Genomic DNA, 27,861 nt, shown 5'->3' with positions numbered 1-27,861 from the left:
TTAATTGAAACTGTCCTTTATTATGAGAGGAAATGAAAATGAAAATGGCTTATTGTCACAAGGAGGCTTCAATTAAGTTACTGTGAAAAGCCCCTAGTCACCACATTCCGGCACCTGTTCGGGGAGGCTGGTACGGGAATTGAACCGTGCTGCTGGCCTGCCTTAGTCTGACTTTAAAAGCCTGCAAATTAGCCCAATGTGCTAAACCAGCCCAATTGAATATAAAAGTAAGGATGTTATACTTCAGTTTGACAGGGCATTAGTGAGGCCACTTCTTGAATACCATGTGAAGTATGTCCCCATGTATTGAAAGCTAATCAATCATGTTTCATCACTTGCTGAGAGTCTGCTATTTCTTTCAGTACTTTCAAGATTCAACAAATGAACATTTTATATTTGAGAAGATTTACTGGGCGGGATTCTCTGGTCTTGCAGTCGCCTTCTTCAAGTGGGGTGTTTGTTGGTAGTGGGATTTGCCACTCCCATGGTTTGTGAATGGGATTATATTTCAGAGCAAACAACATCATCGGAAAACCCTGACTATCTATACCACAGAAGCAGTCATTTGAAGAGGGGTCTTGCGCTATGATCCCATTTATATGTTCTTATATGATATAAAAGTGGCATTAACACCATCACTAACCCAGTAAAACACACACACACACACAGTTTGCATGGCCCAATGGGAGGCCTGGTGCACTGTAAGTTGGTGACTCTTAATGCCCTCTGAAGCAGCCTAGACCTGAAAGCTGGCTGCTGCCTTCTCAAGGTAATGAGCGTTTAGACAATCACAGAATCGTAGAATTTACAGTGCAGAATGAGGCCATTCGGCCCGTCGAGTCTACAGCGGCCCCTGAAAAAGCACCCTACCTAAACTCACACCTCCACCCTATCCCCGTAATCCAGCAACCCACCTCACTTTTGGACACTGCGGGGGAGAATCACGTGAAGCTCATTTGAATACATTCTAAATAATATTGCTTCAAGCTCTGTAAGATTAATTAACTTGTGCGAAGCAGAGTTTCAACTGAAACTCGTTCTTATCCAACAGATACATTTTCCATCGCTGTCACATTGTAGGGTGGAGGGTTGTCAAGAAACTGCTGTTGAGGAACCAGTTGTTCAGATGTGCTGTTGTACACCACAATCACCGGCTGAAAAACAAAACAACACGAGTGAATAGATTGTGAAAGGTTTCAGAGCAGAATGAGCCAGTCAGTTCCTCATGGCTTTGGCCGCCTCTCCCAAACATTGGACCCGTCCCATTGCCACTTTCCCCACTGGGACAATAATGTTTGTGCAGCTCTCTGCCAGAGCAATCTACAAGGCTGTGTCTATTGGTGCCACAACACTAGGGGGAGCACTTCCTGCACATGCTCAGGTGAGGAAATCTCTCCCCTGAATTGTTGGAAATAGTTTATCTTCAGTGGAAGAAGCTGAATGTGTTTCATTTGCAACTGTGCATTTTATTAATACAGCATTCTCCCACGTTCAAAATCTGACTGACTATGACGGGTTTCATTTTGGAGCTCAATTTATGATGAAGAGTTGTCTTAAAGATAAAGTAAAGTTTACATAAAGCAACACTGTTTTTCAAATAGTTACTTTAGCAGAGAATACAAGATGACGAGGAGTGAGAGGTAATTATTAATACCCATTCACCTGTTGAACATTACTGAAAAATATTTTCAAAGTCTTGGAATGTTTAAGGAAAAAGCTCGGTGTCGGGATTAAAACATTTCCCTGGGATCAAGAGTCCCAATATTGTCCCCATATAGTCCCAGCTGAGATAGTCAGGCTGTGCGGGAAATCCCTGAAACCTGTCCAACTTGTTCAAATAAACATAGACTTTTAACAAAGCAGAAAGGTGATACCGGATCTAAAGACAGTCCCACAAATATTTCAAATCATTGTAAATCCAGCGTCCCAAATAACCAAAAAGGGTCGGGAACATTTATTCCTGAACCAAAAGCAGTAAAATATTCAGGTCAAATCTCTGCAATGGACTTTGATCCAACAACTTTAACACAGAACACAAAGTGCCGCCCACTGAGCCCTAACTAAAAGCTAATCAGACTGCTGCTTGGAAACCGGAAATATTGCAGTGATGTCAGGACCGATTTGAATAAGTGGGGGAAAAAAATCAGAAATCACAAGAGAGAATGCAACAGGAGAAAGTGCTTCAGATTTGAGAGGCCAAATCACCTGTTTCTGTGTGGGTAATATTTTATGATTCAAGCTTTGGCTGGTATAATCTTGCTGTCGTTCACAGCATTGTTTTCACTCCACTGTTACCTTGAGGGACAATAGAAATTGTGTGAATTCAAGTTTAATTGTTCCTGTTGGGTGAGAAGTGGCAGAAACACACTGGCTGCTTGTTTTCACCCTGCCTGACCTGCTGTTCCATTGAGCTCTGTAGTGTGGGGTGTAATGCAAGGGTTGGTACCCAGCAGTTATCATTGATACAGGCAGGATTTTATAAAATGGGAAAGAGAGTTTATATACAGTAAATTCACAGATGCCATAGAGTCTTAAATCAATCTATTATATAACTCACCATTGGTGTTGCACAGCAGTTATTCATAGCTTTACAGTTGAAGCTTGAAACTGCAATGGATATTGCTGCGTTGAGCAGGGTCAGCAGGAGAAGTATAGCCACACATGCAATCAGATCCTGTGATGTGTTAAATACAAATGTTGGATGGAAAAATATTTCTTAGAAAGGCTCAGAAACAATATGATTTAACACTTACATCAGAATGAGAGCAGTAATCCGAATCACAATAATACGTGGCGGGATTTTCCGTTTGCCGACGCCGAAATCGGGCTGTTTGATCGGCCAGAGGATAGCCCCCGACACCGAAATCACGGCTGGCGCCATTTTGATGCCGAATCGCGATTCCCCGCCTCCAGGAAATTGGCGTCAATGTGGCGCACGCCGCGGGTAATTGAAACAGCGTTTGCGTACCGTCAGCAGGCCCACCCGCGATACTCCGCCTCCGATGGGCCGAGTTCCCAACGCCGCGCTCCAGGTGTGCTTTCACAATCGTGAAGCTGGAGTGGAGGCTGCTGAGCCAGAGAGCGGGCGTGCGGACAGTGTCCAGTACCGCCATTCTTCACCGACAGCTGTGCCGCCATTCCTTCACTATTTCCACCAATAAACACAAGCAGAGAGCTGGCACAAGCATTATTGTCCTAATGAGGAAGAAGCAATAACGGGACCAATGTTTGGGACAGGCGGGCGAGCCATGAGGGACTGACTGGCTCATTCTGCTCTAAAACATTTCACAATCTATTCACTCGTGTTGTTTTGTTTTCAGCCTGTGATTGTGGCCAGGGCTGGGGAGGGTAGTGGCGATGGGCGTGTGCAGGAGGTGGGCTCTGGGATCGGGGTGGACGGGTACGCAACAACATCCCCGCAGTCAGCAAGGCAGCGATTCAAGCCGCTGACTGCCGGCTTTAAACCTGGGTGGTATGGGTGACCCCCAAACCCCCGGGCACCCCCTTGAGTGCCCTCTGGCCCCAGCCGACCCATCAGCCGCACGGGCGCTCCAGCACAACCTGTCCCATCTTTTCGGCCCTGATCTGTGTGTGTGGTGGGGGGTGCAGATTGTCAGACCTGCGAGTGTCCATCATGTATTCCTGCACCAATTTATGTGGGTTTCAGTGGTGTTCCGCATGGCGCCAGTGCATAATCGGTGCGGGTTTCGAGCCGGTTTTGCTGACGTGGAAGTCCACGGATTCTCCGTTGCCATCAGCAATTCGACTCGAAAACGGAGAATCCAGCCCACAGTCGCATGTCAAACTTTACAGAATATCTAATTACTGTTGCTAAGCAGACAATGTATGGCTAAACGTGGAATTAGACCCTGTGATGTGTTAAACATAAATAAATTAGGCTGGACAGAAGACTTTTCAAAATATTTCTTATAAATGCTCAGTCTCAATATAATTGAACACTCACATCAGGACGAGAACAGTCATACGTATAACGACAATTCACGTCAAGGTTTACAGAATATATTATTACTGCTGGTAAGCAGGCAATGGCACTGATGATGTTCGTGGATAAGCAGCCTCTGATCTGAAAGTTAAAAAATGACATTAAAAACTTTTGTAAGGGCCACGAAGAATCTAGCACGAGTTTTAAGGATACAAAGTAATAACATTTATTTACTATAACATATATACATAACAGTAACTTCCCTTGCTACATACTCCTTCCTGCTGGTTCCTGAACTGGCCAGCTTTATTTATACTTGGAGTTTACTAATGGTTTCTCCGCCCCGCTCATTGGGGAAGCTCATACTCCCACAGGATTGTGGGATTGTCATTAGTCCCCAGCCAATGGTAAGTAGGCAGCTTATAACATCCCTCCCCCCACAAAGTCCAAGGAATCCACCGAAGACCCTGGCGAAGGAGGGCGTCGGACTCGTTTGGCCGCAGGCCGAACACCATTTGCACGTGGCGCTGGATCAGGCGGCGTGTAACGAGACGGAGACCGGCGCTTCCGTGATGAACGGTGCAACGGTTGGACATCCACGGCCCGTGGACCCGAGGATTCCCACTCTGATGCATCCTGTGTCTCCATCTCAGAGTCAGAGTCTGCTGCCTCCGTCATGTCAGCGTCTCTATCTCCATTTGGTTCCGTAACGACCTGCGCAGGCTTCGAGTGAGGCACCAGTGGAAGATTGTGAGGACTACCTTCCCTTGTCTCTGGTCTCTGCGGCTGTAGAAATGAGCTCCGGGGGCGGGGAATCTTTTGAGGGGATAGTCTTCTGGACCGAATATGGTCTACATGTTTGCGCTGGAGATGACCCTGGGCTTGCACCTGGTAAGATATAGGGCCCGTTTGGCGAAAGATTACACCAGGAACCCATTGGGCACCGCCAGCAAAATTCCGAACGAACACTGGGTCACTGGGCGCAAACTGCCGAATCGGCCGATGCCGAGAAAATCCCTGTCCCTGCCGTTCTTGTGTGCGGCGTACTTTTGCGCCAATGTCCGGGAAAACCATACTAAGGCGGGTGCGAAGTCTCCGGCCCGTTAGGAGATCTGCGGGAGCTACCCCAGTCACTGCATGGGGGGTGGTCCTATACGTAAACAAAAAGCGAGCCAGTCTCGTGTCCATTGATCCGGAAGAGTGCTTCTTTAGGCCTCTTTTGAATGTCTGCACTGCGCGCTCTGCCAACCCATTTGAAGCCGGGTGGTAAGGGGCAGTGCGGATATGGCGGATGCCGTTCATCTTCGTGAACCTCGCAAACTCCTCACTCGTGAATGGAGTGCCGTTATCCGTGACCAGCACCTCGGGGAGGCCATGCGTACTAAACGATAAACGCATCTTTTCAATTGTTGCGCAGGACGTTGTCCCCTGCATCTTATGCACCTCTAGCCATTTAGACTGGGCGTCAATTAGTAGAAGGAACATGGATGCTTGAAAAGGGCCTGTGAAAACTGCATGCAAGCGTGCCCAAGGCCGCCCTGGCCATTCCCAGTGATGTAGGGGCATGGCCGGCGGAAGCTTCTGATGCTCCTGGCAAATGGAGCAGTTTTGGGCCACCTTCTCAATGTCGGTGTCGAGGCCTGGCCACCAGACATAACTCCGGGCCAACATTTTCATTTTGGTCACGCCTGGATGCCCATTGTGCAAGTCTGTTAGTATCAGCTCCTGGCCTTTTTCCGGGACAATCACACGCGTCCCCCACAAGAGGATGCTGTCTTCCATGCTGAATTCTGACAGCTTTGAGGAAAATGCCCGCAACTCGCCTGGGAGCTGTCTATGCTGCCCATCATACAGGACTATGTGCCGAACCTTTGACAGGACTGGCTCCATCTGGGTCCACTCACGGATCTGTGATGCCGTGACAGGCAAGGTGTCCATAAAATTTAGGGTTGCAACCACCTCACCAGTCGTGGGGGTCGACATGGGGCCGGTCGATAAAGGCAATCGGCTCAGTGCATCGGCATTTGCTATCTGCGTACCTGGTTTGTGCTCCAGAGAATACTCGTATGCAGCAAGCAACAAAGCCCAGCGCTGGATCCGTGCAGAAGCAATGGGCGGTATTGGCTTATCCTCTCTGAAAAGTCCCAGCAGGGGCTTATGATCAGTCACGATAGTGAAATGGCGGCCGTACACGTACTGGTGGAAGCGTTTCACCGCAAAAACCACTGCCAGGCCCTCCTTCTCGATCTGCGTGTACTTTTTCTCCGCTGCAGTCAATGTGCGGGAGGCGAAAGCTATCGGTCGCTCGGCCCCGTTCTCCATCTTGTGGGACAGGACGGCCCCAATACCATACGGGGATGCATCACATGTGACGAGCAAAGCCTTTCCAGGATCACAGTGGGTTAGTAACCCAGCGACGACAATTGTTGCTTTACCCGCCGGAAAGCGGTTTCTTGCGGCTGACCCCAAACCCAGGTGTGATTTTTCTTTAGCAGAAGGTGCAAAGGGGCCAGCGTAGTTGCCAGATTGGGGAGGAACTTCCCGTAATAGTTTACGAGACCGAGAAAAGAACAAAGATGCGAAGTGTCAGTCAGGGCGGGGGCATGTTGAATTGCACGCACCTTCTCTGCAACGGGGTGCAAACCTTCGCGGTCCATCCGATAACCTAGGTAGACTACTTCCTTTGACTGAAATACGCACTTTGTGCGACGTAAACGGACTCCAGCCTCCGAAAGGCGTCTAAGGACAGCCTCCAGATTTTCCAAATGTTCCTGCTCCGACGTCCCTGTAATCAAAACATCATCTAGGTGTGGTAGTATGCATTAGGGGGTCATGTGGGACTGTGAAGCCGTGATGTCATTGGCTGACAGATCCCGGGTCCTGGTTGGCTGTTGACCTCTAGCTCCGCCCTGAAGACGGAGTATAAGAACCAGGAGTTCTCCCCCGCAGGCCAGTCTGCTACTGAACTGCGGGGAACAAGTCACGCTTAATAAAGCCTCATCGACTTCATCTCTATTCGTCTCTCGTGAGTCTTTGTGCGCTACAATTTATTAAGCGTGCTTAAAGGACTGTGGAGCTCAGGATCATCCCGGAATGCCTGAGGATCAGCCCCAACGCAGTGAACTCAGCAGCAGTTTTCAAACACTGGCAGACTTGTTTCGAGGCCTACCTCAGAACGGCCCCCGGCCGGGTCACAGAAGACCAGAAACTACAGGTCCTGCACTCGAGGGTAAGCCCGGAAATTTTCCCTCTCATCGAAGACGCAGAGGATTTCCAGACGGCGTTCGCAGCACTAAAGAGCATCTATGTTCGCCCAGTGAACCAGATCTACGCACGCTACCAACTCGCAACGAGACGGCAAAGTCCCGGAGAATCGATAGATGAATTCTACGCCGCGCGACTAATTTTGGGACGGGCCTGCAGCTGCCCGCCGGTAAACGCGATGGAACACACGGACATGTTAATGCGTGATGCTTTTGTGGCTGGTATGAACTCTTCCCAAATCCGCCAAAGACTTTCAGAAAAAGAGTCGCTAGGACTCTCAGAGGCACGGGCCTTTGCAGCCTCCCTGGATGTGGCCGCGCGAAATGCCCGCGCCTACGGCCCTGACCGCGCGGCAGCCCCTTGGGCTCCGTGGACCCCCGTCGCAACAAACCCCCCCGTCGCGACAAACCCCCCCCTCCCCCCCACCCCACAGGCTTGCGCGGTTCAGACGCCAAGTCGTCCCGGGGGAGCCCGCTGCTATTTCTGCGGCCAGGCGAAACACCCACGGCAGCGCTGCCCGGCCCGCGCATCGATTTGTAAGAGCTGCGGGAAAAAGGGCCATTTCGCGGCTGTGTGCCGGTCCCGGGAGGTCGCCGCTGTCCCCGGAGAAAAAGGAGTCCTGCGCGCTTCTAACGCTCCCCAACCCCCCCCCAGCGCCCCATGTATGACCCGCAGGCGCAACCAGTTTGGGTCCCGGCCACCGCTGTCCAGCGCCCCATGTACGACCCGCAGGCGCAACCAGTTTGGGTCCCGGCCACCGCTGTCCCCGGAGAACAAGGTGACCTGCGCGTTTCTGACGCTCCCCAACCCCCCCAGCGCCCCATGTGCGACCCGCAGGCGCCGCCATTTTGGGTCCCGGCCACCACGAGGGGAGGAGCGGCGCCGCCATCTTGGGACCCCCCAGACCTGTGCGACGCATGGGGACGGCCATTTTGTCCACCCCCGCCGCCATCTTGTGACCCCCCAGCCATGTGCGATGCATGGGGGCGGCCATTTTGTTCACCCCCGCCGCCATCTTGGACGGCAACAACGGACCCCAGTGTCGACAGCTCCACGGGGTTCGAGGAAGACGCTCAAGCACTACGATCACGTCTGGCCTCAATGACGCTGGACCAAGCATGGCCCCGGACGCTCCAGACGACGACAACAACGGTGCTGATAAACGGGCACGAGACACCATGCCTGGTCGACTCCAGGAGCACGGAAAGCTTCATCCACGCCGACACGGTAAGACGCTGTTTTTTGACCATCCATCCCAGTGCGCAAAAGATTTCCCTAGCTGCAGGATCCCACTCCGTAGAGATCAAAGGGTTCTGCATAGTGACCCTAACGGTGCAAGGGAGGGAGTTTAAAAACTACAGGCTCTACGTCCTTCCCCAACTCTGCGCACCCACATTACTGGGATTAGATTTCCAGTGCAACCTGCAGAGCCTAACGTTTCAATTCGGCGGCCCAATACCCCCACTCACTATCTGCGGCCTCGCAACCCTCAAGGTTGAGCCCCCATCCTTGTTTGCAAACCTCACCCCGGATTGCAAACCCGTCGCCACTAGGAGCAGACGGTACATCGCCCAGGACCGGACATTCATTCGGTCCGAAGTCCAGCGGCTACTGAAGGAAGGCATAATCCAGGCCAGCAACAGTCCCTGGAGAGCACAGGTGGTAGTAGTAAAGACAGGGGAGAAGCAAAGGATGGTCATAGACTATAGCCAGACCATCAACAGGTACACACAGCTAGATGCGTACCCTCTCCCCCGCATATCCAAAATGTCAATCGGATTGCCCAATATTAGGTCTTCTCCACCGTGGACCTCAAGTCCGCCTACCATCAGCTCCCCATCCGCCCAAGTGACCGCAAGTACACAGCCTTCGAGGCAGACGGGCGATTATACCACTTCCTAAGGGTCCCATTTGGCGTCACAAACGGGGTCTCGGTCTTCCAACGAGAGATGGACCGAATGGTTGATCAACACGGGTTGCAGGCCACGTTCCCGTACCTCGACAACGTAACCATCTGCGGCCACGATCAGCAGGACCACGACGCCAACCTCCAAAGATTCCTCCAGACCGCTAAAGCCTTGAACCTCACATACAACGAGGACAACTGCGTTTTTAGCACAAACCGGCTAGCCATCTTGGGATATGTAGTGCGCAATGGGATAATAGGCCCCGATCCCGAACGCATGCGCCCCCTCATAGAATTTCCCCTCCCGCACTGCTCAAAAGCCCTAAAACGCTGCCTGGGGTTCTTTTCATATTACGCCCAGTGGGTCCCCCAGTACGCAGACAAGGCCCGCCCCCTAATACAGACCACGACCTTCCCTCTGTCGACAGAGGCTTGCCAGGCCTTCAGCCGCATCAAAGCGGATATCGCAAAGGCCACGATGCACGCCATCGACGAGTCCCTCCCCTTCCAGGTCGAGAGCGACGCCACCGATGTAGCTCTAGCGGCCACCCTTAACCAAGCGGGCAGGCCCGTGGCCTTTTTCTCCCGAACCCTCCACGCTTCAGAAATCCGCCACTCCTCAGTGGAAAAGGAAGCCCAAGCCATAATGGAAGCTGTGCGACATTGGAGGCATTACCTGACCGGCAGGAGATTCACTCTCCTCACGGGCCAACGGTCGGTAGCCTTCATGTTCGATAATGCACAGCGGGGCAAAATTAAAAACGACAAGATCTTAAGGTGGAGGATCGAGCTCTCCACCTTCAACTATGAGATCCTGTACCGTCCCGGAAAGCTGAACGAGCCGTCCGATGCCCTATCCCGCGGCACATGTGCCAACGCACAAATTAACCGCCTCCAAACCCTCCACGAGGACCTCTGCCACCCGGGGGTCACTCGGTTCTACCACTTTATAAAGTCCCGCAACCTCCCCTACTCTGTGGAGGAGGTCCGTACAGTCACAAGGAACTGCCACATCTGCGCAGAGTGCAAACCGCACTTTTTCAGGCCGGATGGTGCGCACCTGATCAAGGCTTCCCGTCCCTTTGAACGCCTTAGTCTGGATTTCAAAGGGCCCCTCCCCTCCACCGACCGCAACACATACTTCCTGAATGTCGTGGACGAGTACTCCCGTTTCCCCTTCGCCATCCCCTGCCCTGACATGACAGCGGCCACAGTCATTAAAGCCCTTAACACCATATTCACACTGTTCGGTTGCCCCGCATACGTCCACAGCGACGGGAGGGGGTCACTCCTTCATGATTGACGAGCTGCGCCAGTTCCTGCTCAGCAACGGTATAGCCTCGAGCAGGACGACCAGCTACAACCCCCGGGGGAACGGGCAAGTAGAGAGGGAGAACGGCACGGTCTGGAAGACCGTCCTACTGGCCCTACGGTCCAGGGACCTCCCAGTTTCACGGTGGCAGGAGGTCCTCCCGGACGCTCTCCACTCCATCCGGTCGCTACTGTGTACTAGCACTAACCAAACGCCTCATGAGCGCCTCCTTGTCTTCCCCAGGACGTCCTCCTCTGGAACGTCGCTGCCGACCTGGCTGGCGGTCCCAGGACCCATCTTGCTCCGAAAACATGTGCGGGTGCACAAGTCGGACCCGTTGGTCGAGAGGGTTCGCCTCCTCCACGCGAACCCGCAGTACGCTTACGTGGAGTACCCCGACGGCCGACAGGACACGGTCTCCCTGCGAGATCTGGCGCCCGCCGGCAACACGCACACCCCCCCCGACACCAATCACCCCCTCCCTGCCACCGGCGCACCCCGCGAGCGCCCCCTTCCCGGGAGGATCGGTCCTCCTCCCAGGTCCGACCAGAAGTGAATCTGAAGCAGAAACCGTAAGGCTCCCGGAGACGACAACACTGGAACAAGCACCACCACCGGGGCCGAGGCGATCGACGAGGACGACCAGACCGCCCGACCGACTCGTGGCATCGACGTAACACTACAATGTTGTGGACTTTAACGAGAACTCTTTCTTTTTCCCCCTTTTACTGTAAATAGTTCAAAACAAAAAAAAAAACCTCTGTACATACTGTGATGACATGCAAAAGTTTCCCTCCCAGGACCAGCCTTGTAAACCCCTACCACCATACGAAGCACCACCCCGCCGGGTTCATTTTTAACAAGGGGTGAATGTGGTAGTATGCATTAGGGGTCATGTGGGACTGTGAAGCCGTGATGTCATTGGCTGACAGATCCCGGGTCCTGGTTGGCTGTTGACCTCTAGCTCCACCCTGAAGGCGGAGTATAAGAACCAGGAGTTCTCCCCCGCAGGCCAGTCTGCTACTGAACTGCGGGGAACAAGTCACGCTTAATAAAGCCTCATCGACTTCATCTCTATTCGTCTCTCGTGAGTCTTTGTACGCTACACTAGGTAGACAGCCACACGTGGTAAACCTCTCAAAATGCCCTCCATAACACGTTGAAAAATTGCGCAGGCAGAGGATACTCCAAAGGGCAACCGTGTATATTCATACAGGCCCCGGTGTGTATTAATCATTACATATGGTCGGGAGGCAGGGTCCAGCTCCAACTGCAGGTAGGCGTGACACATATCTAATTTTGTGAACGAGAGTCCACCTGCAAGTTTCGCGTAGAGAGCCTCTATGCGAGGCATTGGATATCGGTCGAGTCGGGAAACCGTATTCACTGTAAGTTTATAGTCGCCACACAAGCGAACTGTGGCATCTGGCTTCATTACAGGTACAATTGGTGCTGCCCAGTCAGCAAAACGGACGGGCCTGATAATACCCAAACTCTCCAAACGAGTGAGCTCCCCTTCTACCTTCTCGAGCAAGGCGTAAGGCACTGGGCGCGCCCGGAAATAGCGCGGCTTGGCTCCTGGTTCGACTTGGATACGGGCTACGGCCCCTTTTATTTTCCCCAAACCAGGCTGGAATACATCTGGATATCGTCCTAGCACCTCAGTCAACCCTTCAGAAACTGTTTGGAGGATGTGCTACCATTGCAACCGCAAATGGCGCAACCAGTCCCGACCCAAAAGGCTGGGCCCATGGCCGCGCACCACGACAAGTGGGAAACGCCCCTCCTGGTGTCCATAAACAACAGGGTTCATTGTAGTTCCTGCAATGTCCAGTGGTTCCCCGTGTAGGTGGCCAACCTGGCCTGTGAGTCGGTTAATGTAAGGGTCTGTATACCCTGCTTGATGCGGTCGAATGTCCTCTGGGCGATCACGGAGACGGCTGCGCCAATATCCAACTCCATCTCAAGCGGGTGGCCATTGACCCGTACTGTCACCTTAATGGGGGCCACACGGGGAGCTGCCACACAATGCAGCTGCAGGCAGTCGTCCTCCGTCTCCACGTCCTCAGGAGTAGCCGCCGCAGGTTCATCCACATGGAAGGTACGGCCTCTGGGCTGGTCCCAGTTACGGCCCCTGGGCCGGTCCCAGTTTTGGTCGGAACGACGGCGCCTCTGGCGCCCCCAGGACCGCCGTCCGCGACGGGGTCGGCGCCTCCAAGTCTGACACGGACATGGCTCCTCATCCATTGGCTCTGGAGAAGGCTCCCTTCGGGGAAGAATGTCCGACGGCCACTGGCGTCGGTCCGGACGTTGCCTCGCCCAAGGTACCGCAGGAGTGTGGGGGGACGTTTTCGGACGGAAGGGGTTGCGCCCCAAGGCATGCACTTCCATTCCCTGTAGCTCCTGTACTCCACGTTCTGCGCTCTCTCGGGACAAAACTATTTGGATGGCCTGTTGAAAAGTCAATGTTGGCTCCGCTAACAACTTTCTTTGGGTGGCCGCATTGTTAATACCGCAAACCAAACAGTCGCGTAACATTTCTGACAAGGTCTCACCATAGTCACAGTACTCCGCAATCCTGCGTAGCCTGGATAGAAAATCGGCAAGGGATTCTCCAGGGGTCCTCTCAGCGGTATTAAACCGGTAACGCTGGACTATCGTGGACGGGGTTGGGTTAAAATGTTGCCCCACTATATTCACAAGTTCATCAAACGTTTTGGTGTCCGGCGCAGCTGGGTACGTAAGGCTCCTAATCACCCCAAACGTATGCGGGCCGCAGGCGGTGAGCAATATGACCACCTGGCGCTCGTTTTCGGTGATATTGTTTGCCCGGAAATAGTAACGCATCCGTTGTGTGTACTGGTTCCAGCTTTCCAGCGCAGCATCAAAAACATCCAAACATCCGTAGAGAGGCATGGTACAATAGAAAACAACTTCCAACCTGTATCCAACAAAAATCCAGGGAGGTGGCTTCAGCAGTGTAGACAGCTATTCACTTTAACCCTCTTCGCCAGTTTTGTAAGGGCCACGAAGAATCCAGCACGAGTTTTAAGGATACAAAGTAATAACATTTATTTACTATAACATATATACATAACAGTAGCAGTAACTTCCCTTGCTACATACTCCTTCCTGCTGGTTCCTGAACTGGCCAGCTTTATTTATACTAGGAGTTTACTAGTGGTTTCTCCGCCCTCCTCATTGGGGAAGCTCATACTCCCACAGGATTGTGGGATTGTCATTAGTCCCCAGCCAATGGTAAGCAGGCAGGTTATAACAAAAACATAAGATGCACTGCATGAACTTACAAAGTCTCCTTCGGCAGCAGCTTCCAAACTCATAATCGCTACCATCTGTAAGGACAAGGGCAGCAGACACATGGGAAAATCACATGGAGGTTCCCCCCCAAGCCTCTCACCATTCTGACTTGGAAATATAACCGCCAATCCTTCACTGTCATTAGGTCAAAATCCTGGAACAACCTCCCTAACAGCGCTGTGGGTTTGCCTACGCCACACGGACTGCAGCGGTTCAAGAAGGCAACGCATCACTACGTTCTTCAGGGAAATTTGAGATGGGCAATAAATGCTGGCCGAGCCTGCAAAATCCAGGAACCATGAATAGTTAATAAAAACTATGAGACAATTTGGAAGGAGGAAAGTGTCAATTGGCTGATTAAGCCTCCTCCTATTCCAGTCAAAAGGAAACATACCCATCTCATTGAATCCAGACAAACCCATTCAATATCACACTTTAGGAAGCATGGCAAAGATGGACGGTGATACGGAAAAGAAGCAGAGGTGATATGCAGAAATGTCCGATTTCAGACTCAGTTGCAGTGATCTAGAACGCACTGTTTGGAAGGATGTTGGAATCATGAAGGAAATTCAAATGAAAATTAATTGAAGAGAAGCATTTACAGGAAAAAGCAGGTAGTGAGATTAATTGGATAGCTCTAACAAAGAGTTAGCAATAGCACAAAGGGCAGAATGGCCTCCTTCTGTGCTGGATCATTCTGAGATTCTAGACAATGATCTTTATCCATAATCTCTTGTATCCAATGGCTGTCAAACAAAATTCCACAGTATTCATTCACTATAACATCTATACTTCTGCTCCAGTGTGTTGGACAGATGCGGGGTGGGATTTATCTCCCGCTCTGTTGTGGCGGAGGGCGGCTCGCCAATGGGCGTTGGTGGGATCTTCTGGTTGTCGACAAGCCTCCCAGAGGGAAGGCTGGGAGAATATCCAGGCTTGGGCTGACAAGGGACAAGTAACATTCACGTCACACGGGTGCTAAGCAATGACCATCTCCGACAAGAGAGAATCTAAACTTCACCCACTGACATTCAATGGCATTGTCATCGCTGACTCTCCCACTATGAATATCCTGGGGGTTACCACTGACCAGAAAATCTTGCTGGTTGTTATTTGGGCTGAGACACATAGTAAATCAACCATATCGACCATTTTTGAGCAAGTACTTACCATACAATAAGTTGGTTCCTTCTCAACAGCTACAGCAAGAGCCCCTGCAACAATAAACTTTAAAAACATACTTCACATCAGACAGTAAATTTGGAAGAACTGAATAGCAATTCAATAATAAGGGTTTTATAAGTTCTTCCCGCCACAAGTTTATTGTGAGTGCCCCTTTAAGAAAGGTTTAGTCTTACCACATGACTTGTAGCATGGCTTCAGTGATGTCATTTGTGGGTGGAGCTGGGCTGTGGCTGTCAGGTGAGAGGGAGTTTAGTGTTGGGGTTTAGTTTTGCTTGTCGCGTCGGTCTGCAGAAGAGAAGCAATGTTTCCCTGTTTTCATTTTAAAGCTGTTCCAGGGAACTGAAAACACATTAGATGTGGCAAAGTGCCTGGGTAACTTTATAAATAGAGATGCGTTCTGGCAGAAGTTTTGAATCTGCTGGGTTGGAACTGGATCAGAATCTCAGGGAAAGGACTAGTCCCATTCAAGTGAGATTACAATGTGCTGGGCCACGCCCTTGAAAGGGGTTTTGGTTTATTGGATTTTGTTATTGAATTGGAACAGCTACGAAGGGGGATTCATCAAGAGTTATATCCATAGATTACTGTAGCTGTTATGTTTTCTTCATGTGTGTAATTGATACCAAATTCTTGTTTTATATATGTTAACTACATTCTTATAACAAACATTGTTTTGATAAAAGTTCCTCGGAAGTCTGATGAATCACACCAGGGTTTCAACGAGTATGGCAGGGGGGTGGGTACGGGAGCAATAGGTCAGAAGGTGAGAGCATTGAGGGAGAACTAGGGAATAGGGACAGTGTGGCTCTGAGGCAGAGCAGACAGGGAGAAGTTGCTGAACACAGCGGGGCCGGTGGCCTGAAGTGCATATGTTTTAATGCAAGAAGTATTACGGGTAAGGCAGATGAACTTAGAGCTTGGATTAGTACTTGGAACTATGATGTTGTTGCCATTACAGAGACCCGGTTGAGGGAAGGGCAGGATTGGCAGCTAAACGTTCCAGGATTTAGATGTTTCAGGCGGGATAGAGGGGGATGTAAAAGGGGTGGCGGAGTTGCGCTACTGGTTAGGGAGGATATCACAGCTGTACTGCGAGAGGACATCTCAGAGGCAGTGAGGCTATATGGGTAGAGATCAGGAATAAGAAGGGTGCAGTCACAATGTTGGGGGTTTACTACAGGCCTCCCAACAGCCAGCCGGGAGATAGAGGAGCAGATAGGTAGACAGATTTTGGAAAAGAGTAAAAACAACAGGGTTGTGGTGATGGGAGACTTCAACTTCCCCAATATTGACTGGGACTCACTTAGTGCCAGGGGCTTAGACGGGGCAGAGTTTGTAAGGAGCATCCAGGAGGGCTTCTTAAAACAATATGTAGACAGTCCAACTAGGGAAGGGGCGGTACTGGACCTGGTGTTGGGGAATGAGCCCGGCCAGGTGGTAGAAGTTTCAGTAGGGGAGCATTTTGGGAACAGTGACCACAATTCAGTAGGTTTTAAAGTGCTGGTGGACAAGGATAAGAGTGGTCCTAGGGCGAATGTGCTAAATTGGGGGAAGGCTAATTATAACAATATTAGGCGGGAACTGAAGAACCTAGATTGGGGGCGGATGTTTGAGGGCAAATCAACATCTGACATGTGGGAGGCTTTCAAGTGTCAGTTGAAAGGAATTCAGGACCGGCATGTTCCTGTGAGGAAGAAGGATAAATACGGCAATTTTCGGGAACCTTGGATAACGAGAGATATTGTCGGCCTCGTCAAAAAGAAAAAGGAGGCATTTGTCAGGGCTAAAAGGCTGGGAACAGACAAAGCCTGTGTGGAATATAAGGAAAGTAGGAAGGAACTTAAGCAAGGAGTCAGGAGGACTAGAAGGGGCCACGAAAAGTAATTGGCAAATATGGTTAAGGAAAATCCCAAGGCTTTTTACACGTACATAAAAAGCAATAGGGTAGCCAGGGAAAGGGTTGGCCCACTGAAGGATAGGCAAGGGAATCTATGTGTGGTGCCACAGGAAATGGGCGAGGTACTAAATGAATACTCTGCATCAGTATTCACCAAAGAGAAGGAATTGGTCGATGTTGAGTCTGGAGAAGGGGGTGTAGATAGCCTGGGTCACATTGAGATCCAAAAAGACGAGGTGTTGGGCGTCTTAAAAAATATTAAGGTAGATAAGTCCCCAGGGCCTGGTGGGATCTACCCCAGAATACTGAAGGAGGCTGGAGAGGAAATTGCTGAGGCCTTGACAGAAATCTTTGGATCCTCACTGTCTTCAGATGATGTCCCGGAGGACTGGAGAATAGCCAATGTTGTTCCTCTGTTTAAGAAGGGTAGCAAGGATAATTCAGGGAACTACAGGCCAATGAGCCTTACTTCAGTGGTAGGGAAATTACTGGAGAGAATTCTTCGTGACAGGATCTACTCCCATTTGGAAGCAAATGGACGTATTAGTGAGAGGCAGCATAGTTGTGTGAAGGGGAGGTCGTGTCTCACTAACTTGATAGTGTTTTTCGAGGAGGTCACAAAGATGATTGATGCAGGTAGGGCAGTGGATGTTGTCTATATGGACTTCAGTAAGGCCTTTGACAAGGTCCCTCATGGTAGACTAGTACAAAAGGTGAAGTCACACGGGATCAGGGGTGAGCTGGCAAGGTGGATACAGAACTGGCTAGGTCATAGAAGGCAGAGAGTAGCAATGGAAGGATGCTTTTCTAATTGGAGGGTTGTGACCAGTGGTGTTCCGCAGGGATCAGTGCTGGGACCTTTGCTGATTTGGAGGAAAATGTAACTGGTCTGATTAGTAAGTTTGCAGACGACACAAAGGTTAGTGGAATTGCGGATAGCGATGAGGACTGTCAGAGGATACAGAAGGATTTAGATTGTTTGGAGACTTGGGCGGAGAGATGGCAGATGGAGTTTAATCCGGACAAATGTGAGGTAATGCATTTTGGAAGGTCTAATGCAGGTAGGGAATATACAGTGAATGGTAGAACACTCAAGAGTATTGAAAGTCAGAGAGATCTAGGTGTACAGATCCACAGGTCACTGAAAGGGGTAACACAGGTGGAGAAGGTAGTCAAGAAGGCATACGGCATGCTTGCCTTCATTGGCCGGGACTTTGAGTATAAGAATTGGCAAGTCATGTTGCAGCTGTATAGAACCTTAGTTAGGCCACGCTTGGAGTATAGTGTTCAATTCTGGTCGCCACACTACCAGAAGGATGTGGAGGCTTTAGAGAGGGTGCAGAAGAGATTTACCAGGATGTTGCCTGGTTTGGAGGGCATTAGCTATGAGGAGCGGTTGAATAAACTCGGTTTGTTCTCACTGGAACGACGGAGGTTGAGGGGCGACCTGATAGAGGTCTACAAAATTATGAGGGCCATAGACAGAGTGGATAGTCAGAGGCTTTTTCCCAGGGTAGAGGGGTCAATTACTAGGGGGCATAGGTTTACGGTGCGAGGGGCAAGGTTTAGAGGAGATGTACGAGGCAGGTTTTTTTACACAGAGGGTAGTGAGTGCCTGGAACTCGCTACCGAGGGGGTGGTGGAAGCAGGGACGATAGTGACGTTTAAGGGGCATCTTGACAAATACATGAATAGGATGGGAATAGAGGGATACGGACCCAGGAAGTGTAGAAGATTGTAGTTTAGTCGGGCAGCATGGTCGGCACGGGCTTGGAGGGCCGAAGGGCCTGTTCCTGTGCTGTACATTTCTTTGTTCTTTGTTCTTTGAAGCGAAGACTCTTGTGCTCATCTTAGCCAAACAACATAAAAGTTATAGGCCAGCTGAACTTCATAATACACTTTGGAGTTTCTAAGACCTGCCGATGACATGTAAGTTAGATGTTAACTCCATAAACTCTCTGCCTCTCTCTGATTCCTGTTCAGAAAACAAAGGTAGGTTTAAGTGATTTATATTTGTATTGGTAAATGTTAGATGACGGATATAGTTTTAAGTGAGTTTAGTTTAAGTGAGTTAAAGTGCCTAGAAGGGTAAAACCTATAGTTAGATTCATGATGGACAATGGTGTTTGTATATGTGGTGGTTTGCTCAATTCAAACTGTGCTTCTCTTCTGCTTAGAGAGGTTTAAAGTGTGAAAAGTAAATAAGTTAGCAGTAGCATGTGACCGTTGCTCAGCAACTGGGGGCCTTTTTTAAAGCAGAAAGGCTTTTTGAATTTAATTTTTGCTGAATTTGTTTGCAGTTGAAGATAGGTCACAGGAGAGCGAATATCTGTCAACTCTGCCAAGCTGGACAGGAAATGGGAGCGGCAAAGACTTCCCAAAGAAACAGATACAGTCCAGATAAACAGGAATTGGGACACAAAGAATGTCTTAACATGACTGAACTTAAGAGAACAGAGACAAAGGTATCGTTAAGGAGAATTCAAGGGAGAAATAGACAAACTGCTGTGAGTGAAAGAGACAGCGACAGTAACCAGTGATAAAGTGGAAAAGCAGGATTCAGAGTAAATGAAAACTTTAATTACATTTCAATGGAGTACGGGAATCGATAGTTAAAAGTAATTCTGAACAGTTTGTACAACAGTAAAGACAGGGGATTTGTAAAACCTGAAAGCCCAATTCTTGGTTAAAATGACGCGGGTGCTTTGTTTGGAAAACCTGGATTGGATTTTGGAAGGCAAACGGCTGAAGGAAAGCATTGTTGTAAAAGACAATTTTAGAGCATGTTTTTGGGGAATGGAGTTTTACAATTCTGAACCAGACCCCAAAATTTGCTAGGTTACCGGGCAGCACGGTAGCATAGTGGTTAGCATAATTGCTTCACAGCTCCGGGGTCCCAGGTTCAATTCCCGGTTTGGGTCACTGTGCGGAGTCTGCACGTTCTCCCAGTGTCAGCGTGGGTTTCCTCCGGGTGCTCCGGTTTCCTCCCACAGTCCAAAGATGTGCAGGTGGATTGGCCATGCTAAATTGCCCTTAGTGTCCAAAATTGCCCTTAGTGTTGGGTGGGGTTACTGGGTTATGGGGATAGGGTTATGGGGGTAGGGTGGACGTGTGGGCTTGGGAAGGGTTCTCTTTCCAAGAGTCGGTGCAGACCCGATGGGCCGAATGGCCTGCTTCTGCACTGTAAATTCTATGAAACCCAAAGGCTCTCTTAATTATTTGTAAAACAGTGAGGAATGGATACTTCGCTCTCGGAGCGTTCCACGCAAAAATAGGGATATGGCACATAAAAACAGACACAGTATTAAAGTAACAGCACAAACATATAGTTTATAATTACCAGTTAAACAATGCTTCACAATAAAAGGAAACACTAACTTCTAACTGATTTGTTTATTATTTCCAATCAAGCAAAACCCATCAAAGGTCAAAAATGTGAGGTCTATTTTATTCTATTCTACAATGATCTCAGTCATACCCTTTTTTTAATTAAAGGGCAATTTTGCATGGCCAGTCCACCTACACTGCACATTTTTGGGTTGTGGGGATGAGAACCATGGAGACGCGGGTGAATGTGTAAACTCCACATGGACAGTGACCTGGGTCTGGAAGCAAACCTGGGTCCTCAGCGACGTAACAAAAAACACTTTTAAATAGAGGTAGCAAAGACTGGGTTACTTGCCAAACATTGGATATAGATTCCCTAAGACTTGCTTGAAGAGAGAGAGAGATCCTGAAGAGAGAGAGAGATCCTTTCAGGAAATAGCCTGCATATTCTTGACTGTGTCAGACTACTGTTTAGCCTGTCAGCCTTTTCCAAAAGCTCCTATTAAGCTCACAGCCAAATCTATACAGACTAAACTCAAAACTGGCTGCTTCAGACCTGGCCCCTCCCATTAATTACATCATCTTTATACCACTCAAATCCCATTATCTGAGTACTTACGTTTTGAACACAATGGGCTGGATTCTCTATTCCTGAAGTTAAGTGCCGGCTCCGACAGAGGATCCGCGGTGTTTCACGAGTGGAAAATCGGCACATAACCCTCACCGATTCCAGTACCGGTGATGGGCTAACAACAGCGCCACGTGACACACTTGCGGATCGGACGGAAAACGGCCAGAGAATCGCCGGGTCCCGGGCCGCGCATGCGCAGGGCTGACAAGCTGCAGCCGCGCATTCCGACAGCCCCCACACACGCACCGGTCATGCCGGAAAACTTGACGCCGAACGTGCTGGACTGCATACTCGCATTCCTCGGCCCCACAGCCCACCCTCTGGCCACCCCCCACCACTTCCCCCCCAGCCCTAGCAGAAGCCCCCCCCCCGGCAGCCGAGTATCGTGGCGCTGGACAGGGTCTGCACGGCGGCACGCGAGCCACACGACCACACATGGCCCGCGCCGTCATGAACTTGGAGGCGGAGCTTCGTGGGTGGCCCGTCTCATGACGCGCTAATGGCATTGTGACCGCACGTCTCGATGACTCCAATTTGCAGGAGGCGGAACATCGTGAACTTCCGTCAAACCGGCACCTGACCTGATTCCGGCGTCGGTAACCATTCTCCGCCCGTTCGGCCGTCCCGATTTTGGAGTCATGCTACAGTCAATTCCGCCCAATGTATCGAATTATCTACTCCCCTGGCAGTCCCCAGAAATCATCAGAAAATCCCATTAAGCCACCTTGTAAACATAAAGAAGAATAAAAAAGGACGATCTCATGTTCACAAGATCTCACTTGCCCTTTCTGTAGCCACAAAGCCTGGCTGTCTTTCAAACTCGGATTATTTTAAGTAGTACTGCAGCAGATACATACACATCCTAACCCAGGCTTTTAAAACCATAGCTGCATCACATGTAATCCAATATATATGTAACAAATTTCGACACATTTATCAGAGGAGTTTGGAAACTCTCACGTGACAATCTTCTGGAGGGATTTCTAGGAGAAATCCACGGACATTCGCTCGGGTTCCGAATGGAGATGGTATTTGACTACAATCAACTACTGTGTTTAAAGGGACCTTGTATGACTGAAATCATTGTAGAATAGAATAAAATTGACCTCACGTGGACTATGGCAGTTCAAGAAGATGTCTCACCACCACATTTCAAGGCCACTTAGGGATAGGCAAAAAGCACTGACCTTGCCAACAACACCCCGTGAACACACTAAAAGAGAAAGGAATCCATGAAAATATTTGCTTCTCTATTGTAGGGCATTGGAAACAGGCATATGTCAACAAGTGGTCAATGAATGATTGATGCCAGATGTGTCTACTGAATAGGAGCGAGATATAGAAAGCCCAGAATTTAACATTTTTGAATACATTACTCGTACTTACCAGAACACCAGTCCACCAGGGTGTCCCAAATTCCAGCGAAAGCATCATGTAATATGGGACTTGCACAATGCTGATTCCTACAATTGCAATGATTATGACAATTATACCTGTCACAATCTGCGTTATCTGCAAGGACAAGAAAACTATGTTAAAATCTCAGAATCATAGAATTTACAGTGCAGAAGGAGGCCGTTTGGCCCATCGAGCCTGTACTGTCCCTTGGAAAGAGCACCCCCTGTTTAAGCCCACGCCTCCGCCCTATCCCCGTAACCCCACCTAACCGTTTGGACACTAAGGGGCAATTTGGCATTGGTCTATCCACCTAACCTGCACATCTGTGAACCGCATGCGGGTGGAAACCGGAGCAACCAACCAATGTTGGGAATCTGAAATAACAACAGAGAATGTGGGAATACCCAGCAGCCAGAGCAATATCTGTGCTCAGAGATAGAGTGAATAGATTGAATTTTCCAGGAGTAGTAAAGTCCATTCCCTGACAGGGAGGAGGAGGTGACCCCACTCTGACAGTCAGTCGGACACTGGGGCAGTATTTTCCCTCAGTACAGAGCCGGATGTTTGTCTCGATTACCTTAGCCATTGTGGAAGCCATTGTTGCCGGAAGATTCCTCCACACAGCATGGAGGGCCCGCCCACTGCGAGCCCATGGGGAGACCATAAGGGGTTAATACAACTTTTTAAAAATAAATTTAGAGTACCCAATTATTTTTTTTTCCAATTCAGGGGCAATTTAGCGTGGCCAATCCACCTAATCTGCACATCTTTAGGTTGTGGGGGTGAAACCCACGCAGACATGGGGAGAATGTGCAAACGCCACACGCACAGTGGCCCAGGGCCGGGATTCGAACACGGCTCCTCAGCACTGTAGGCCTGGGTTAATATAACTTTATAGCTTGGCAGGCAATTTGAGAGATCTGTTAAAAGTCAATCACGTAGCAATGGGTCTGGTGTCACATACGGACCAGTCAAGATAAAGATGGCAAATTTCCTTCCTTGAAGGACATGAGTGAACTCGTTGGGTTTTAATGAAAATCCAGTAAATTCGTGGTAATCATTATTGTTTCCAGATATATTTAATTATATTTTATTTCCCCCGTGACCATAGTGGAATTTAAACTCCTATTTCCCGATCTTCAATCCAGGCCAATGGATCACTAATCTGGTGACACGCTCATTACACTTCCATTCCCCATTGGGTAATCTCCTGCAGTTTTGTCAAAAACAAAAGTAGACAAACCACACCAATACCATTTTATATTGCTACATTACACACTTTTGTTTTTGTCCTGATCCCCATTGGGCTAAAATATAACCAATATTTCCCACATTTAAAAAAAAAATTTAGAGTATCCAATTCATTTTTTCTAATTAAGGGGCAATTTAGCGTGGCCAATCCACCTACCCTGCACATCTTTGGGTTGTGGGGGCGAAACCCACGCAAACACGGGGAGAATGTGCAAACTCCACACGGACAGTGACCCAGAGCCGGGATCGAACCTGGGACCTCGGCGCCGTGAGGCAGCAGTGCTAACCACTGCGCCACCTTGCTGCCCGCCTTTCTCACATTTGAGAAGTGCACTTACACCCAGGGCTTTGAGTTTTCCTTTCAGCATCTCCTGGACACCAGCATTATTCTGATTGAACATTGCAGCTATGGATTGGTGCAGAGGAGCATTGTCCAAGTGTTGCACCATCTGTGGGCCGCTGGGCTGTGGTTGTGCCGGTGGGAGTTGGTTTGGTGCAAAGACATTTCCATCGTTCTTCACCATGTCAGCCATTTCCACCGCAACCGTCTGAAAGATATAATAGAGTAAATCAGCCTTTTCCGATTTGTAAACCAATCTTCTATTATATATCTCGCTTTGCATTTGTTAAGTACGGCACAATTCTGATTGATGTACAGTAACATTGAAACACAAATATCGCTCTTTGTTTTCGAGAAATTTTGTCCAGGAAAATTATTCTGTTTGTTTCAGAATTGCAGAAGTGGCAGACACTGTTACGGGATGGGGGTGTCCACAGAAAATAATTTGAAGCAACATTTTTCTTTCCAATATGAGCTTCATAACACATTAAAGCTGTTACCAGTGGGGAGGTGGAACAGAAAATATTCAGCACCATTGCTAAAAAGGGAGATGTACGATCAAATCTTTTCATAACCCTTGATTCCCTTATTAAAAGCCTGTCCATTTCAGCCTTGTGCAAGTAGACTTACATTAACACTGCAATGAAGTTACTGTGAAAATCCCCTCATCGCCACATTCCGGCGCCTGTTCGGGCACACTGAGGGAGAATTCAGAATATCCAATTCGCCTCACAGCATGACTTTCGGGACTTGTGTGAGGAAACCGGAGCACCCGGAGGAAACCCATGCAGACACGGGGGAAATGTGCAGACTCTGCACAAACAGTGACCCAAACTGTGAATCGAACCTGGTGGGCCCTGATCGTGGGCCAGACCCCATCGGAGGCCCGCCGCGGGGCTCGGAGAATCGCGCCCAGAGCTTGACAAATCTACTGGAATTCTTTGGAGGATGTTACTAGTGGGGTTGACCAGGGAGAATCAGTGGATGTGGTTTATTTAGACTTTAAGAAGGCCTTCGACAAGGTCTCAAGCAGCAAGATTACAATGCATAGCGCATGGAATTGTGGGTAATGCCTTGAGATGGATAAAAAGCTGGTTAGCAGCCAGGAAGCAGAGAGTTGGCATAATTGGGTCTTTTTCCGAATGGCAGGCAGTGACTAATGAGAAGGCGGCAGCGAGAGGCTTTTCCCAACCTGAAACAGCAAACGCAACTCGAGAGTAAGAGAGCAGCTCCACAGAGGGCTGGAGGCTGATGCCCAGTAAAAACCACAGCCTAAAGAACACAGTGGGTAGAGAAAGCACAGGAGATCCAGAGGTTAGCTTGCGTGGCACATGAGGTTTCTTCAGCGCTGTCAAGACTACCTACAGCCCGAACACCCACAGCCCCACCCCTCTGCTGGCCAGTAATGGAGAAATGCTCATCAAGAACAGAGAGGCGGTCAGTGCCTCCTGGAAGGAGCACTTTGTTTCCCTGATGTGACCATCAATTCACACGAAACGGGAGTAGAAGAAAACTGTGGCTTTAATCAACTAGAACAGTGCCTGCCTGGGACTGATCTGTTAGTGTGAGCCGCCTACAGGTCGACTGCTCTTTATACCTCTCCTCAAGGGGTGGAGCCAGGGGCGGACCCCACACAGGCCCCAACATGTTACATTATGGGTAATACCATACAATGGTCCATAGGTGGAGCCCTCAAGGGCAACAACGTAGTACAGATATGCACATGGTGTATTATTACAATAATACATTCACCACAATCCCTCCATAACCCAGACTCTGGGCGTGATTCTCCCAAAGGGAATAAAGTCCTCTAGTGAGCGTGTTGGCCACGTATTTCCCGGTGTTCGCAGTTCTGTGAAATACATGGCTATACAACGAGACGGGGGTTGTATAAGTGTCCTGAATGGGGATGCAAGGTTAAGGCCGCACAACGCCCTCTTTTATACACTGGAGAGCGCCGCTCACCGGAACTCTCCAGTGTAGCGAGAAGTCAGAACGCCATTTTTAAAGACCGTGTTCTCAGAAGCCCCCGAAGCGATGCCCGATATCCTCCCTAACGCACTCAAGGAGGGCCAAAACTCCACACTGTCCATCAAAGGTCGCAATCGAACCCGGGTCCCTGGCTCTGCTAACCATTGTAACACCCTGTCATCAATTCCTTTACTCAAAGCTTCCCACGACAAACCAGCCCCAGGATGGGGGAGGAAATGCGTCAAGGACACCCTCGAAGCCTCCTTGAAAAGTTACAACATCCCCACTGACACTTGGGAATCCCTGGCCCAAGACTGCCCGAAGTGGAGGAAAAGCCCCTACCCCACATCCCAACCCCCCGCACCCCCACACCCCCCCTTCCACACCCCCTCCTCCTCCAACCACCACCTGTGACACAGACAGTGGTGTCTGAAAATGATCTTTCCCCCTCTCCAACTTAATGTCAAACTCCTTTTCTGTTATGGTCAAGACTTGCCCGCTGATCCCACACTGTCAAATGATTAATTCTGGTTCTTTACTTATTGCCAAATCAGAGAATGCGAGAATGGCCACTCGGCCCGTCGTTTAGATGCTGAGAGTAATTCTCCTTGTGTTACTCTCCCTCTTCCCCATAGCAGCCTATTCAGTGACTGATACAATTCCCTTTCCCAGTTATCCAGTGGGATTCACATCAGTGATGAAGAAAACTTGCAGATGATCAAACCCGCAAAGAACAAGAGGAGTTAGAAATATCACCTTAATCTTCCCTCACTGTGCGAAGAGTCCGTTTCACCCAAATCAAAGTGAGGTGACGAACCCCGAATGTGATTGTTAATAGAAATCTCACAATCTCCACCCTGTTTGGCGGTGAGTGTTGCCGAGTCTCAGCTTTTAATTTAAGATTTGTTCCTGACTCCAGCCACTTCCTCCACTTGGAAAATGTTGTGGAAATTCCTTGGAAATCTGAGTAATAAACAGCACAGGAAGAGAGCCAATTGGCTGGACAGACTTTATAACCCCGTCATTTCCCCGAAATGATGTGTCGACTGTGGATGTTGCTCGGAAAACAGAACCATGAAAACGGATATGAAACCTGTAGCTTCAAAGTAAACTGTCCCCCAACAACTTAACGTTCAGGGGAGAAACTCAACGAGATCCAGTGACATGTAAACAGAGGCAGATTCATTCTAACCAATCTGGGGGTTGAAGTTCCAGTTTTAACCTCAGATTAAAGTCGCTGCTGTATTTGGTCTAAATGACAGTTCAGTGAGACTGAGCAAGAGAGAGAGTTCAGCACTGGAATGCTCACATTTACAATCGCTCAGTCCAATACTTAGCAACTGGTTTGAATCTGACATTAGCAGGAATGTGACTCACATCTGATTTGTCCTCAGAGATTTGGCTGAGCAAAATAAAAATGTAGAAAACAAAGACACGTTTTTAAAGCTTGTTCAGAGAACCGAGTTGAACTTTGCATTTGATCAAAACAATTCTAATAATATCTCGGATTGTGACACTTTGTAAAACTGAGCAAACCTTTGCTTCCCGAGGCGATGGGAACTTTCTGCCACACTTTCAAACAGGCGATAACGACTCGCTCTCTCGTTTCTCTGCAGTTGAACAACTCCAGGATCCAGCCAGGTTTCCAGAGCAACGGTTTTAATGGTCCGTGTTATTCTGCAACCAGACACTCACTTGGCAGAATGCACAGGGTCAGCAGTGGGAGGAGAGTTCTGAAGGGAAGGGGCTTGGCAAAGTTAGACACCAGCTGATGTATGGCACAGGAAGCTTTCACGTTATAGAAACGTAGAATCTCTGCAGTGCAGAAGGAGGCCATTCAGCCCATCGAATCTACACCTGCTGTTCTGCTGTAAATCTTGCGATGGAGCCCTCAGCTTCCCAATCAAAGTTCATGGCTCTCTCTTTCTCTTTTCCTGGTGGCCTTCTATCTATGTCTCTTCGCAGTTTGGTTTTTATACCTGCGCGGTTCTTATCAACTTGTTTACATGCAATTTATTCAGAGGTCTGGCCTCCCGGCTTCAGCTACTGTCTCTCCTGACTGTAACCCACCAGGACGGCACTGCCACCTATCATAGTGCTGCTCACTGTCCTGAGTGC

The 27,861-nt window shown here is 49.3% G+C and overlaps 1 protein-coding gene across 2 annotated transcripts; it reads right to left on the bottom strand.

The window, feature by feature from the left end:
• LOC140389544 (membrane-spanning 4-domains subfamily A member 8-like) lies at positions 1-27,449 on the bottom strand. Of its 2 annotated transcripts, none has more exons than XM_072473746.1 (7): positions 27,280-27,449; positions 23,771-23,980; positions 22,170-22,295; positions 14,914-14,970; positions 3,965-4,084; positions 2,558-2,674; positions 1-1,154 (listed from the first exon to the last, which is right to left on the bottom strand). In XM_072473746.1, the coding sequence occupies exons 2-7, from the start codon at positions 23,963-23,965 to the stop codon at positions 1,041-1,043; spliced, it is 729 nt and encodes a 242-aa protein (XP_072329847.1). In that variant the 5' UTR covers positions 23,966-23,980; positions 27,280-27,449; the 3' UTR covers positions 1-1,040. The 2 variants fall into 2 exon arrangements, with proteins under 2 accessions (XP_072329847.1, XP_072329848.1); XM_072473747.1 differs by lacking the exon at positions 27,280-27,449 and adding an exon at positions 26,500-26,849.
• Between the last annotated feature and the right edge of the window lie 412 nt (positions 27,450-27,861).

Source organism: Scyliorhinus torazame, chromosome 14 (assembly GCF_047496885.1).
Source record: "Scyliorhinus torazame isolate Kashiwa2021f chromosome 14, sScyTor2.1, whole genome shotgun sequence".
Taxonomy (NCBI): Eukaryota; Metazoa; Chordata; class Chondrichthyes; order Carcharhiniformes; family Scyliorhinidae; genus Scyliorhinus; species Scyliorhinus torazame.
This window is presented reverse-complemented; position numbering and strand designations above follow the sequence as displayed.